This window comes from Mytilus galloprovincialis, chromosome 1, assembly GCF_965363235.1.
Source record: "Mytilus galloprovincialis chromosome 1, xbMytGall1.hap1.1, whole genome shotgun sequence".
NCBI lineage: Eukaryota > Metazoa > Mollusca > Bivalvia > Mytilida > Mytilidae > Mytilus > Mytilus galloprovincialis.
In genome coordinates this window covers 130,173,826-130,186,651 of record NC_134838.1, presented here as the reverse complement: position 1 = coordinate 130,186,651, position 12,826 = coordinate 130,173,826, and the positions used below count along the sequence as shown (strand labels likewise).

Sequence of the window (12,826 nt, the reverse complement as noted above, 5' to 3'; positions counted from 1 at the left end):
GGACTCATAAGTGCACTTATATGTTATAATATGCTACTAAGGCTTAAAGAGTGATGTGCAGTGTAAACAAATTTCTTATCTAGATTGAGATTGATATTTAATGCATATATTCAAATGGTTCATTCCCTCTATTCCCACTTTTTATAAATCTGGTAAGAAAAGGTAAAATTTCATGTGGGAGTAGGAGGAAAACTTGTGCAAACAAAGGATTGTACTGTACAAACATTTTTTTAATCAACTGTTAATTGACCAGTGTTTTTTTATTATGATGAGAACAGGTTATAAGTTATTTTTGCATCTGTATGAATTCTGTTTTTTTTTAAACAAAATAAATATGAAAGAAATTAATTTAACAAATATAAGTAAATTATTTTATTACTTTTATAACACAAATTCAACTGCAGATTCCAGCAAGCATAATATAAAACAAATTAAACAACAGCACTAAATCAAATCACACATTGTAGCAGAAGCATAAGACAATCACTGTATACAAATTTATTAAAGTTAATCAATCTATTCCACTTAAAGAAGGTGGAAGGCTGCATCACCAAACTGTTGTGACTTCCTGGTTGCGGTGTCTAACCTTAAGTTCGTCTAATCTGTTGTTGATTTCTACATACTTCTTTTTGGGGGCCACTCTCTTCCCACTGGCTGTATACTGGATCATGGTCAGGGTGTTTTAGAAGTTTAATTAGTTGAAAGATGTTCAGATGGGGATGCATGACATGCTTCTTCTGTTGCTGTGTCATCCTTCTAGATGATTTATTGTCCTTGGTCCTTGTGTTAAGTAGTGGTTCAAACGGTTACTGTTCTGTTCAACCCAGTATGTTGTTACATAGTCTGTACGTTGTGTTCTTGAAAGATGGAAAAGTTGGAATGTTCTCTACAAGTTCTTGTGTATTGTCGTTCCACTCGTCGGTTCTGAGTTTATCTAGTTCTTCCTGATTGCTCATGCTTTGAAGAAAAGTTTACAGTTTTCACCCATGCCATTATTTTAAATCTTTGATTAATGCTCCAAGTATTTATATTTTTAGAGTATACTTTTATTCCATATCTTAAGATTATACTTGGTTATAATATTATTTATATTATGATTTATTAGTACAGCAGACATTTTAGGTTACAAATTCAAAAAATTAAAAATAAATCTAACCCCAATCTATTTATCATATTTTTTCCTTATTTTGAAGTACAAATTCAAAAAATTAAAAATAAATCTAACCCCAATCTATTTATCATATTTTTAGGTTCCAAATTCAAAAAATTAAAAATAAATCTAACCCCAATCTATTTATCATATATTTTTTTTAATTTTAAGTATTTCTTTGATGATTTTTTTTTAACAAATAAACAAGGTGTTATACATAAACGAATACGAATACGAATATTTTATTCTCATAAACATACATAGTTACAGAGAAATTAGTATACAATTAAACAGTGTATATCAAATATGTTATGCTTTAAAAAAATACATGCAAATATTAGGTGAAATTCTAATTAACCTTGATTGTTATAAAAACAAATTATTTATCAAAACATCCATTGTTATTTGCAAGTGGGAAAAGAAGGAATAGTATTTTAAAAAAGTGGGAATAGGAGGAAGACACCGAGACAAAGTTAATCAATAAAAGATCACTGATAATAATTGAACAATGCCTGTGCCGGTTTTCGTTAATTTTTCCGAAAATCACTGAACTATAAGACACGTGTCAAATTACATAACTGATAACACTATTACCTTAAAAAATGAAAAAAAAATATTATTTAGAGAGGAAAATTACCCAGACATTTAGATATATTTACCATAAAAATATGTTTTTAAATTTTTAAAAAATCATTTAATATGCATCGGTTTATGATTTAATGAAAACATATAGCCCCTCCCCTATAAATGATCATTAATTTACCTAAGTGGGAGCTTAAATTTTGGAATCAATCGCGAGGCCTGACTGCCATAAACAACAGATTACGAACAGCAAACAGTGGATACACCAATCCATTGATATGCATGAAAGACAACGACGGACACAAAATGATTGCACTGAATAATTTCAACTACCATTGAGATAGATTTTTCAAATCTCCTTATCAAATTAGACATGCATTTAAAAAAAACTTGGGATATCTATTACCGTTAGGTTTCAAATTGGAATTAAAAATTGCATTTTCCCAAAGAGTTTTAGGTAAAACCCCGTGAATCTCACCTCCTAGAAATTTGAAGTGTCAGCTAAGATGTTTGAAAATATGTATGAATTTTCTTACATACTTGAAATTGGAAAGGAATATAAACACATTCAGTATGTTTATTGTACAAACAAACAACAGACACCAATTGTATCTTATATTGTGATCTGCATTTCATTTGCGCCGATTTTTTCTTTCAATTGCGCCGATTTTTGTTTTCATTTGCGCCGATATTTTTACAGGTAAATTACAGGTGAATAGATATAAGAAGATGTGGTATGAGTGCCAATGAGAGAACTCTCCATCCAACTCATGTTATTTTTCATTTATCATTATAGACCTCTTCCGTTAGCCACTTGTACAAATTTAATGAATCACCATGGGGAGGTGGAAGAAGGCCTACAAGATACATCTCCAAACTTTTTCCTTGACCGTAACCATAGATCTTTAGCCTCCGTTTCTTTCGGACATCTGCCACATGATTATGCTCGTTCTGTGTTTTGACAATAGAATCCGTGGTGACTCAGGCTTTACACGATTTTATGGTACATTTGTAGGATATGTTGTTATGTTTCCGGACACTAACCTTCCAATATGTATGGCCCTCTTTGGCTCGTTTCAGTGTGCAATATGTCCATCGTGTTACAACGAAGTTCCAGAACAATATGAATCAAAATTAACATAAATGAACCAGATTTTACCAATGGTATTATATAGTATAGTACATGTACAAGTATTAACGTACCTGTAAATCTAATTAGGAGCAAATATAAAATCGGAGCAAATGAAAAAATGAAATCGGCGCATATGAAAAAATGAAATCGGCGCAAATGAAAGAATGAATATTTTCTAAATCGTCGAAAATATCATACGCCCGTTGAAGTCATTTTTACTGAGAGCAAAAATTGATTAATTGATTATTCAGTGGTTGTTTAAACGTCCAGTGGCAAACATTTCATGCATATTCAGGACGAAAAGTCGTTTCAGAAGTATATAATGAAGTATTTGGTATTACAAATGCTAATTTTCTAATTATTTAGTAAATGTCATTTTCTTAGGTAGTTCTAATTAATTTGTACGAATCAATTTTTTATGACAAAATAATATCTTTTGCTCTCAATTAACACATACGATTCTGATAACAATGGATAATATAAGGAACTTTGTAACTTAAAAAAAGAAATCTGTATGATTGTTTAATCAGGTGTTATGTCAGTTCGCTTGTGTCAGTCGGATCACTGATTTTCGGCAATATCAAGGACAAACCGACACGTTCTAAAGATTGTTAAAGATAATTTCTAGAACCAGTCGCTCTCTGTAGATATAATGCGTCGGACATTGTATGCATAAAAATAAAATCTTGATTTTTAATTGTATGAAATAAAATTAGTAAGAGTTTCGCGGAACACAATGTCTCGCCTTCGTTTGCCGTAAACTTGAACTCTCAGGATGAGGCTGAACAAAATCAAGACACTATATTTTGATTGTTATGAGCTTCTGTCCAAGTTCACAAATGTTTCCGGTGCCTATAAAATAGCCGACTTTAATTAAGTTATTTGAATCTGAGCTGGCAAAATAGCATATTATCTATTATGGTGGTATCGGCAAAACAGCTCCAAGTATTCTAAATAAAATAGCTTTGAGAATAATGTAAAAAGCGTTCGTTGTTCAGTCGTCAATGAATCATTCAACGTGCGTGTATCGTGCGTGTATCGTGTATTTATCATTCATCGTGCATCGTGCGTGTATCGTGCGTTCATCATTCATCATTCATTTTGCGTTAATCCTCCGTGTAACGCTCATCGCTCATCGTGCGTGTATCGTGCGTGTACCGTGCGTGTATCGTGCATTCACCGTGCGTGTATTGTGCGTGCGTGTATCGTGCGTGTGGTCAGTTTGAATTTTAGAAGGTCTGTACATATATTATGTTGAAAAATAGAGATTCCTGCAGACCACCAAAAGTTTCCCGCAGACCACCCAAGGGATCATATAGAAAGCCCTATAGTATAAACACGAAAAACAATCAACAGGGGGTCTTATAGAATGTCCTATAGTACATATATTATTTTGAAAAACAGGGATTCCTGCAGACCACCCATAGCTTCCTGCAGACCGCCCAAGGGATCATATAGAAAGCCCTATAGTATAAACATGAAAACAATCAACAGGGGGTCTTACGAACGTCCTATAGTATATATATAATGTAAAGACAACAGGTATCCCGTAGACCGCCCAAGGGATCCTGTAGAACGCCCTTTAGTATATACATGATTAACAAACAATAGGGGATCCTATAGAACGTCTTATAGTAAATATATTATGTTGAGAAAACAGGGGATCCTGTAGACCGCCATGGGGATCCTGTAGAACGCCTTTTAGTATATAAATGAAAAACAAACAACAGGGGATACTTTAGAACGTCTTATAGTAGATGTATATTTTTAAACAAACGGGGATCCTGTAGAACGCCCTATAGTATAAATTTAAAAAACAATCAACAGGGTATCCTGTAGACCGCACAGGGGATCCGGTATAACGCCCTTTAGTATATAAATGATAAATAAACAATATAGGGGATCCTATAGAACGTCCTATAGTAGATATAAAATGTAAAGACAACAGGGGATCCTGTAGACCGCCCAGGGGATCCTGTAGAACATCCTATAGTAGATATATAATGTAAAGACAACAGGGGATCCTGTAGAACGCCCTATAGTATAAACATGAAAAACAATCAACAGGGGGTCTTATAGAACGTCCTTTAGTAGATATATAATGTTCAGACAACAAGGGATCCTGAAGACCGCCCAGGGGATCCTGTAGAACACCCTTTAGTATATACTTGATTAACAAACAATAGAGTATCCTATAGAACGTTCTATAGTTTATATATAATGTTCAGACAACAGGGGATCCTATAGACTGCCCAGGTGATCCTGTAGAACGCCCTAATAGAACATGTAGCTTCATTATAAAAACTTAACAGGGGAAACGAAGACCAGCACCACACCCCACCACCACCCCCTCACACCCCGTAAAGGAAATTTCTCGTGTCTAAGAACGTGTAAGCTATATGTTTTTTTCAATTTGCCTACATCAAAGTACTCTATTAAGCAGATAATAAAATTATTATTAACTCCATAGTATATTTAAAGCCAGGGATCACGTGCATGGGACATTTGCAAGTCTTTACAACATAATTAAGGCACCACTACTGTGTGTCATATATATGTGAAATATCATATATATCTTAAAAAGGAATATGTATTTGCTTAATGAGGGCACAATGATATATGCTACTGTAATGCGGAACATTTTCCTATTTAAGACACCATTTCACGTTGAACGTGAAATAATTTCTGTCATGAACGTTGCACAAAAAATAAAGACTTTAAGGTGAACCTTTTGTGACTGAGTCACTGTCCTCTTGTATATATGAACTCTCTGTTTTACTTAATATTCCCTTTTTAGTGTGTACACATTTATGATATAAATGATTTACAGCTTTTAAAAAAGTATATTAAGATATTCTGAACTTTTAAAATGCAAATAAAGGAACAACATCATTGGCCTTGCCGCCTTATCATTTCACGGAAACAAAATTAAATCAATTTGTAGAGAGCCGTGGTGTTTTGGTTAGTGCATCGGACTACTAACACTTAAGGTTCCTGGTTCGATTCCCGTTTGGGATGAAATTTTTCAGGAACTCAATTTTCGGCTCTCCCTCGACACCATTTGCGAGTATGGTCTTGAGGAAACGATGATAGTCCGTCGGAAGGGGACGATAAATGGCTGACCCGTGTTAAGAGAGAGCCATATCTCTTGCACGTTAAAGACACCCTTGTAGATTTCGAAAAAGAGTAGGCTTATGCCGCTACAAGGCAGAACTCGCACCCGCAAAGTGGAAAGGGATTAATATAAGTTGCAAAACTTGTTTCCCAATCCACTATAAATAAATATGTTTAAACATAAATCAATTTAATTCGTTCCTGACAATGTTGACGATCCCTGTCTGGTGTTTGATTTTTTTTTGAAAAATACTGAGCACGCAAAATAAGCATTAGAATCACGAAGCACGTATAAAAATTACATAAGCAGAACAAGTTGAACACCTAGCTGTTTTGCACGACTGAACGTGTAATAAAAAAGTAAAAACACGTTGAACGTGAAATAAAAAAACGCGATCACGTTCCACGAAAATAACCCTTTACCACTCTCCATGAAAGTTAATGATTTTGCATCGTTTTTTTAAAGATAGTTTTACATGTTAAGAAAATTCTATTTTTAGCATTAGTATTTACCGAATCGTTTAAAAATAGCCTATAAATAGAATATGCATAATTCATGAATCGTGACGTAGGGCGGTCTACGGGATCCCTTCTTCCGCTTGTTTTTGACAGATAGTGAGATACGATTTTACTCGGATTTACACATTATTTTGTCGGCGATTTTCTGTATAAAGCTAGCGGTTGAACAAAATGAACATCGCTGTCATGAATAATAATGATGAAAATAAGTTTTGAGATCGTTTATTAGGAGACTTTGGTAAAAATGTTTGCAAAGTTATTTTTTATTTTCTTTCTTTCGGGCATGTCAGGCGTAGCTAGTAACCAAGTAGAAAGTCCGACTGCAAAAGTGGAAGGTCGCAGATCTCGGACCACTGCTAATTTGAACCCCTGCCTCCAAATTGAAAAGATACGAAAATTTCGTCTTCTAATTTAAAATTGCCGCCAACAGCGTGAACAGTTGAACTTATTTTAATAGACTACTGACGTAATTGACTACGTATTGACGACAAACAATATTCCTACGACTTTTGCCATTTGGGAAATCTAAACTACTTGTCTTTAGAGATTTTCGGCGATTAAATATTTCACACATTTGTTCTTTGACATCTTAGCCAAAAGCTCAGGGGATAATAAACTACATAAGGATACCTAATGTGCTCTACTTCCTATGTGCAATTTCAAAACTTTTGGGAAAATCGACGATCATTTAAGGTTTTTCTGGTCATATTTTTTGTAATCCAGAATTAAAATTATGAAAAAACTGTCCAACAAGTTATTATAAATAACATAATATCCACCTAGATAATAACAATGGCACGTATTTCAGCATTTATAGGGTAGAACACAAATCCAGGGTGCTCGCATAAGGCAGCTTAACTGCCTAAAAATAAGACACCTGAGTATCATCATATAAAAGAAGAAAGAAATTGTATATGCCAACGACATTATTTAAAACTACATGATAGTTCTACAAGGTTCTTTTTCTGCTATCCATGTGATATCACAAGTGTAGATCAGCTTGATGGATGAGTCTAGTTTGTATTTGATGCAAAAGGGATATGAGACTTTCAGATGTCATTTTTCTATGAATGTATCTGGTATACAATACAATACATCTTATTACCTAGGAATTCAAGTATGTTTCTTAACATTTTTCATTTTATAAAACTATTTTATTTTTTTACCTTTAAACAACTTATCCCTCCTTTTATAATTCAATTTTGGATGTAACGCGTCTTCTGATTGGCTGACATTATTGTGTTATCAGCCCATAGACATAATTTTGTCAAGTGACCATGACGGCATCAACGTTTTTTCATGGTTTTCTACGGTTTAAAATGGAATTTAGAATTAATTTATAAGAAATAACTGTAATATTTTTTCTGTCTATTCGAAATAACATAAAAAATGTGGTGCACACTGTTAAATAACAGGCTATGCGGGTTATTCAGTGTGCACCAGATTTTTTATGTTATTTCTTCATAGACAGAAAAAATATTAGTAATAAAAATCAAAATATTATTGTAAATTCAAACTGATAACACAGATGTAAACTTGTGATCCTTTTAGAAAATGATGGAGTTACCTTTCTTGAATTCCACATGGCATTATGATTTGCCAGATGCATAAATTTATAAATAAGGTCTGGTTGGTTAAGATCATTAGCGATGGCACATAACTCCTTATAGGTTGATAGACTGCCACTAAAATAGAAATAGATACATAAGAAAAGGAAGATAACTCCTTTAGGTTTTAAAACTTCTTTCGTAAATGGAATAGAAATATGACAGTAGTTTACTGGTGTTCAAAACATGAAGATCCGTGCGTTTGCTGTTTCATCACAAAAGACTGCCACATGTTCATTTTCCTGTCCTATGTCATTATCTATTCTGTAAGTTATTTAGAGAATTTTAATATTCTCTGTTTAATTTCTCCACAACTTTTATAAACAGCTGGATGATTAAGATTTTGATATATTGCATATTGTTGAGGACTGTATATACCTAACATCTCTTTTAATTGTAATTCAGGAATGTTTTCCCACATTTATAATTGTGATTTTAATTTCATGCAACATAGTTCATTGCAATGTCTGTAAATGCTTCATACAAATAATGCAACAATGTATCAGAATTAAAATTCTAGTTTTTATTTTTGAATCATTAAAAAAAATTAAATTTGAAAACAAATTCTGCAGTGTTAACAATATATATTTACCCATCAGGAGATTTTCCTAGAGAACCTTCCTCAAACACTGTAGTGTCTCCTTTAAAGTCATGCTTTACCCTGTAATACAATTAAATATATTGTCAATATATAATTTAATGGTTTCACTTGTTACAGCCTAATTTTACCAAAGATATCAATATCTTTTCCCACTTATTCTGATACAAAGGTAAAATCAGACCAATAGTTTTATTTTTCTAATTATTTCTAATTTTGTAATGTCTGTGTTATTAATACCTGACTATATAGTTTGAGTTTTGATGGCTTTATGGTGACATATAATTGTTTACATCATCATTTATTGTGCCTTTACACCATTGTCCCAAATAAGGGGGCAGGTTGATCTCTGACAAACATGATACCCCTGTCATATTATTTATGTGCCTGAGATATAGCTATTGTCAATGGATACTGTCATAATTTTATTTTTAAAGTTTTAAGAAGTTTTTTATGTCCCTGTCGTGGTGGAGTTTTACCCTTGTCTGTCTGTACGTACATAAGTAAGTTGGTTTCTGTTCTCTTACTTTAGTTTGTCTCAACCAAATGTTATAAAACTTACACAAAATGCTTATTACCACTAAATGCAGATCAGGTTTGAATTTTGGTGGAGTCACTTTCACCATTCTAGAGCTATGCTCTTTACAAATGGAACAAGAATGTGTCCCCAGTACACAGATGCCCCACTCGCACTATCATTTTCTAGGTTCAGTGGACCGTGAAATTGGGGTCAGAACTCTAATTTTGGCATTAAAATTAGAAAGATCATATCATAAGGAACATGTATACTAAGTGTCAGATTGATTGGACTACAACTTCATCAAAAACTACCTCGACCAAAAACTTTAACCTGAAGCGGGACAGACGAATGAACGAACGAACGAACGGACCAACAGACCAGAAAACATAATGCCCCTCTACTATCGTAGGTGGGGCATAAAAATTGCTAAATTTTTCATTTACATTCTCTAATTACTTAAGGCTGCGTCAACCAAATGTTAAGAAACTTATACACAATACTTATTACTACATTAAACAGATCAAGAATGAATTTTGGGGCCGCTACTGTTACTGTTCTAGAGTTATGTTCTTAACAAATGAAAAAATTGTTTAAATCAAAATATCAAATAAGTAAAAAAATAAATAATATGGAGTTATCTTCCTTTGTCTATGAAAAAAGTTGAATAAAAAATCTTCATTGAAAATTGGAGTTATCTTTTTTTGTCCAGAATGGTAATTGAATCTACTAAAACCAATGCAATATTCAATTTTACTACCAACTGATAATTTAAAGCAATCTTTAACATTTTAAGGTAGCACAATACAAAGATTTTTTTACTTCCAATCACTAACCTTTAAAATGCAGTAACTTTCTTATGAATGCACAGAAAATAATAAAAGAGGTATATATAGATCGATAAAAGATTGATCTTTTAAATGGTTGCAATATTTTTATTCTACTATCATTATGTAATCAATTATTATGTAATTAGTGGCAACATCATGGTCAGTTCGCTTGAATGAATTTAGCTCTATCATCTATTTAACTATATAGAAAATTTAAATGAAATCTTAATCAACAAACACATCATGGGCTTCAAAAGGGTGTCTCAAATTGTCCCTATGGTATTCCATTCTCTCATAAATCTCTAATTAGTGTAAACATCCTTACCACATAAAAGAAGATAATGTTTGATTAGGTGTAAAATTTGTTCTATACATTCTATCTGAAATTTGAGACATCCTTGTGTAGATAATGGCCATAGGAACAACATATAATAAAATCAACCCTCTAGGATTACCTATGCAGAAGCTAATTTCATTTGAAAGTGGAAATTTGGTGAAAAATATTTTAGACACAGTTAACATTATAATTGGTTACATAATTGTTGCATAATATTAACATTGCATAAATTTGAAAGAGTAATCTGTTAGCTATCCAAAACTACCACTTTTATTAATTTTCAAGCATCATTAAGAAAGTTACAACATTTTAAAACTTGGGAGTTGGAGTTATAAAATCTTTGTATTGTGCTACCTTAAAAGTGGTTACAATCTCTTTGACCATTCTATGGTCTCAGCTAAATTTCATGTATGTATGTTATGCTTGTTACCACTAAACTCAGTTTAATTTTAATTTTTGGCAGCTTCACTTTTACAGTTCTTAAGTTATGTCTCTTTATAACATTATATACTAGTTTGGACATCATCTGTGTCCCTATGGACACATTCCTCATTTATTTTATAAATGGATATATAAAAAAAAGTGAAGTTGTTGATAGAGTAATTTTGAACATACCTTTTGCCAGTCATGAGTGTATCTACTAATTCAGATACTAATGAGTCTTTCTGTTCAGGAGTACATATTTCATACACCAGTCCTAATCCTTTAGATGCTATGTCTTGTGTTATATCTAAAAATATATTAATAAACAGGCATTCTTCATTTTTTTGTACATAAATAAAGCCGTTTGTTTTCTCATTTGAATTGTTTTACATTGTCATTTGTAGCCTTTTACAGCTGACTATGCAGTATGGGCTTTGCTCATTGTTGAAGGCTGTACGATGACCTATAGTTGTCTCAATGGCAATCATACCACATCTTCTTTTTTTATATTGAAAAAAATCATTAATGTGTAATCTTTAATCTCATTAAAAAAATGATAAGTGAAAGAAATAACAAATCTGACAAACGCACTACCTACAAACCCAGATCAGAGATAATAAATAATATTCACTATTACTGCTCCTTTTTCTTTAAATTTTGGGGAATTATCACAAGGAAAAGAAGGAGGAAAATAAGAAAGGAAGAACAGACAAACCAACAACATAAACTTGTATACCCACTTCCTTGAGAAAATAATAAACAAAGTGTATTTCATACAGACATAGGTAAAAGGCAACACATATTTTTGGTTTTTGTAAACCATCTTATTTTCATGAATCTTTATTTCGTGTTTATCCCTTTTAAGCTCATTCCCAGCAACTGAATTATGTGATTATTTAATGTTCTTCATGTAATAAGACAAGGAAAGAATCAAGTTTTAAATTTGCTTTATTTTTTTCTCCATGAAAGTCACAAAGACAAAATTCCTTTCAAAATCAGTTGTTTACAGTATAATGTTCATTTAAACAATTTTTCTTTTTTTTTGTAAATATCACATGCCAAAAGAATTGAATGAAATTTCTATTTGGCAAGCTTTTGTTGAATGTCGGATCTCAATTCTTCATGTATGATTTTGTGTTGTTTAACTCAAAATTTGTTTTTTCCTTTACTTTTCAGTACCTGTATTATTGGTTGAAGTGCTTGCAAGGTCTCAATATTTTACCTTAAGGTCATGAAACATAAGTATCTGTTCTAAGTATGAACTTGATATATATTTAACTAACCATCATTCTCTGACAACAATCTCATGAAAGCTCCCTGTATTTGACTTAATTTACTCTGTACAGCTGGATCAGGTCCACATGTTTTTGTGAGAGCTAACAACCAGATACATGCTGCCTGTAAATACAAGTTACAACAAAAATAAACATTGGTAATTCATGATAACAACCTAAAATTATTTCCACAGTTTGCTTCATGAACCTTGCAATAAAAAGTGAACTTGAGCTTCATGTTTTGTTTTAAATGTCTCATTGTATTCATGATGATATTTCAAAAACAAAATTTGGATTACTGATGTCAAACAATTCATTCAGTAGACTAAATACTAGTCCATTTCCATGTGAAATTTTAGTTTATTACCTGTCTGAGATGTGAACTACTGCTTACCAAGGATTTGTTCAGTAGACTAAATACCTGTCCATTTCCATGTGAAATTTTAGTTTATTACCTGTCTGAGATGTGAACTACTGCTAACCAAGGATTTGTTCAGTAGACTAAATACCTGTCCATTTCCATGTGGAATTTTAGTTTATTACCTGTCTGAGATGTGAACTACTGCTAACCAAGGATTTGTTCAGTAGACTAAATACCTGTCCATTTCCATGTGGAATTTTAGTTTATTACCTGTCTGAGATTTATTACCTGTCTGAGATGTGGATTACTGCTAACCAAGGATTTGTTCAGTAGACTCTCTAAATACCATTCCACTTTTGTTTCCTTCACTGTGACTCGATTC

At 32.5% G+C, this 12,826-nt stretch overlaps 1 protein-coding gene across 2 annotated transcripts in view; it reads right to left on the bottom strand.

Moving 5' to 3' along the window:
- The window catches only part of LOC143059553 (proteasome adapter and scaffold protein ECM29-like), a 118,281-nt gene that overhangs the window by 41,528 nt on the left and 63,927 nt on the right, over positions 1-12,826 (bottom strand). For both annotated transcript variants that reach the window (XM_076233082.1, XM_076233076.1), the window contains exons 23-27: positions 12,733-12,825; positions 12,093-12,207; positions 11,002-11,116; positions 8,697-8,765; positions 8,065-8,182 (exon numbers count right to left, since the gene is read on the bottom strand). In XM_076233082.1, coding sequence (XP_076089197.1) covers positions 8,065-8,182; positions 8,697-8,765; positions 11,002-11,116; positions 12,093-12,207; positions 12,733-12,825 — 510 coding nt within the window. The remainder of the gene's footprint in view (positions 1-8,064; positions 8,183-8,696; positions 8,766-11,001; positions 11,117-12,092; positions 12,208-12,732; position 12,826) is intronic.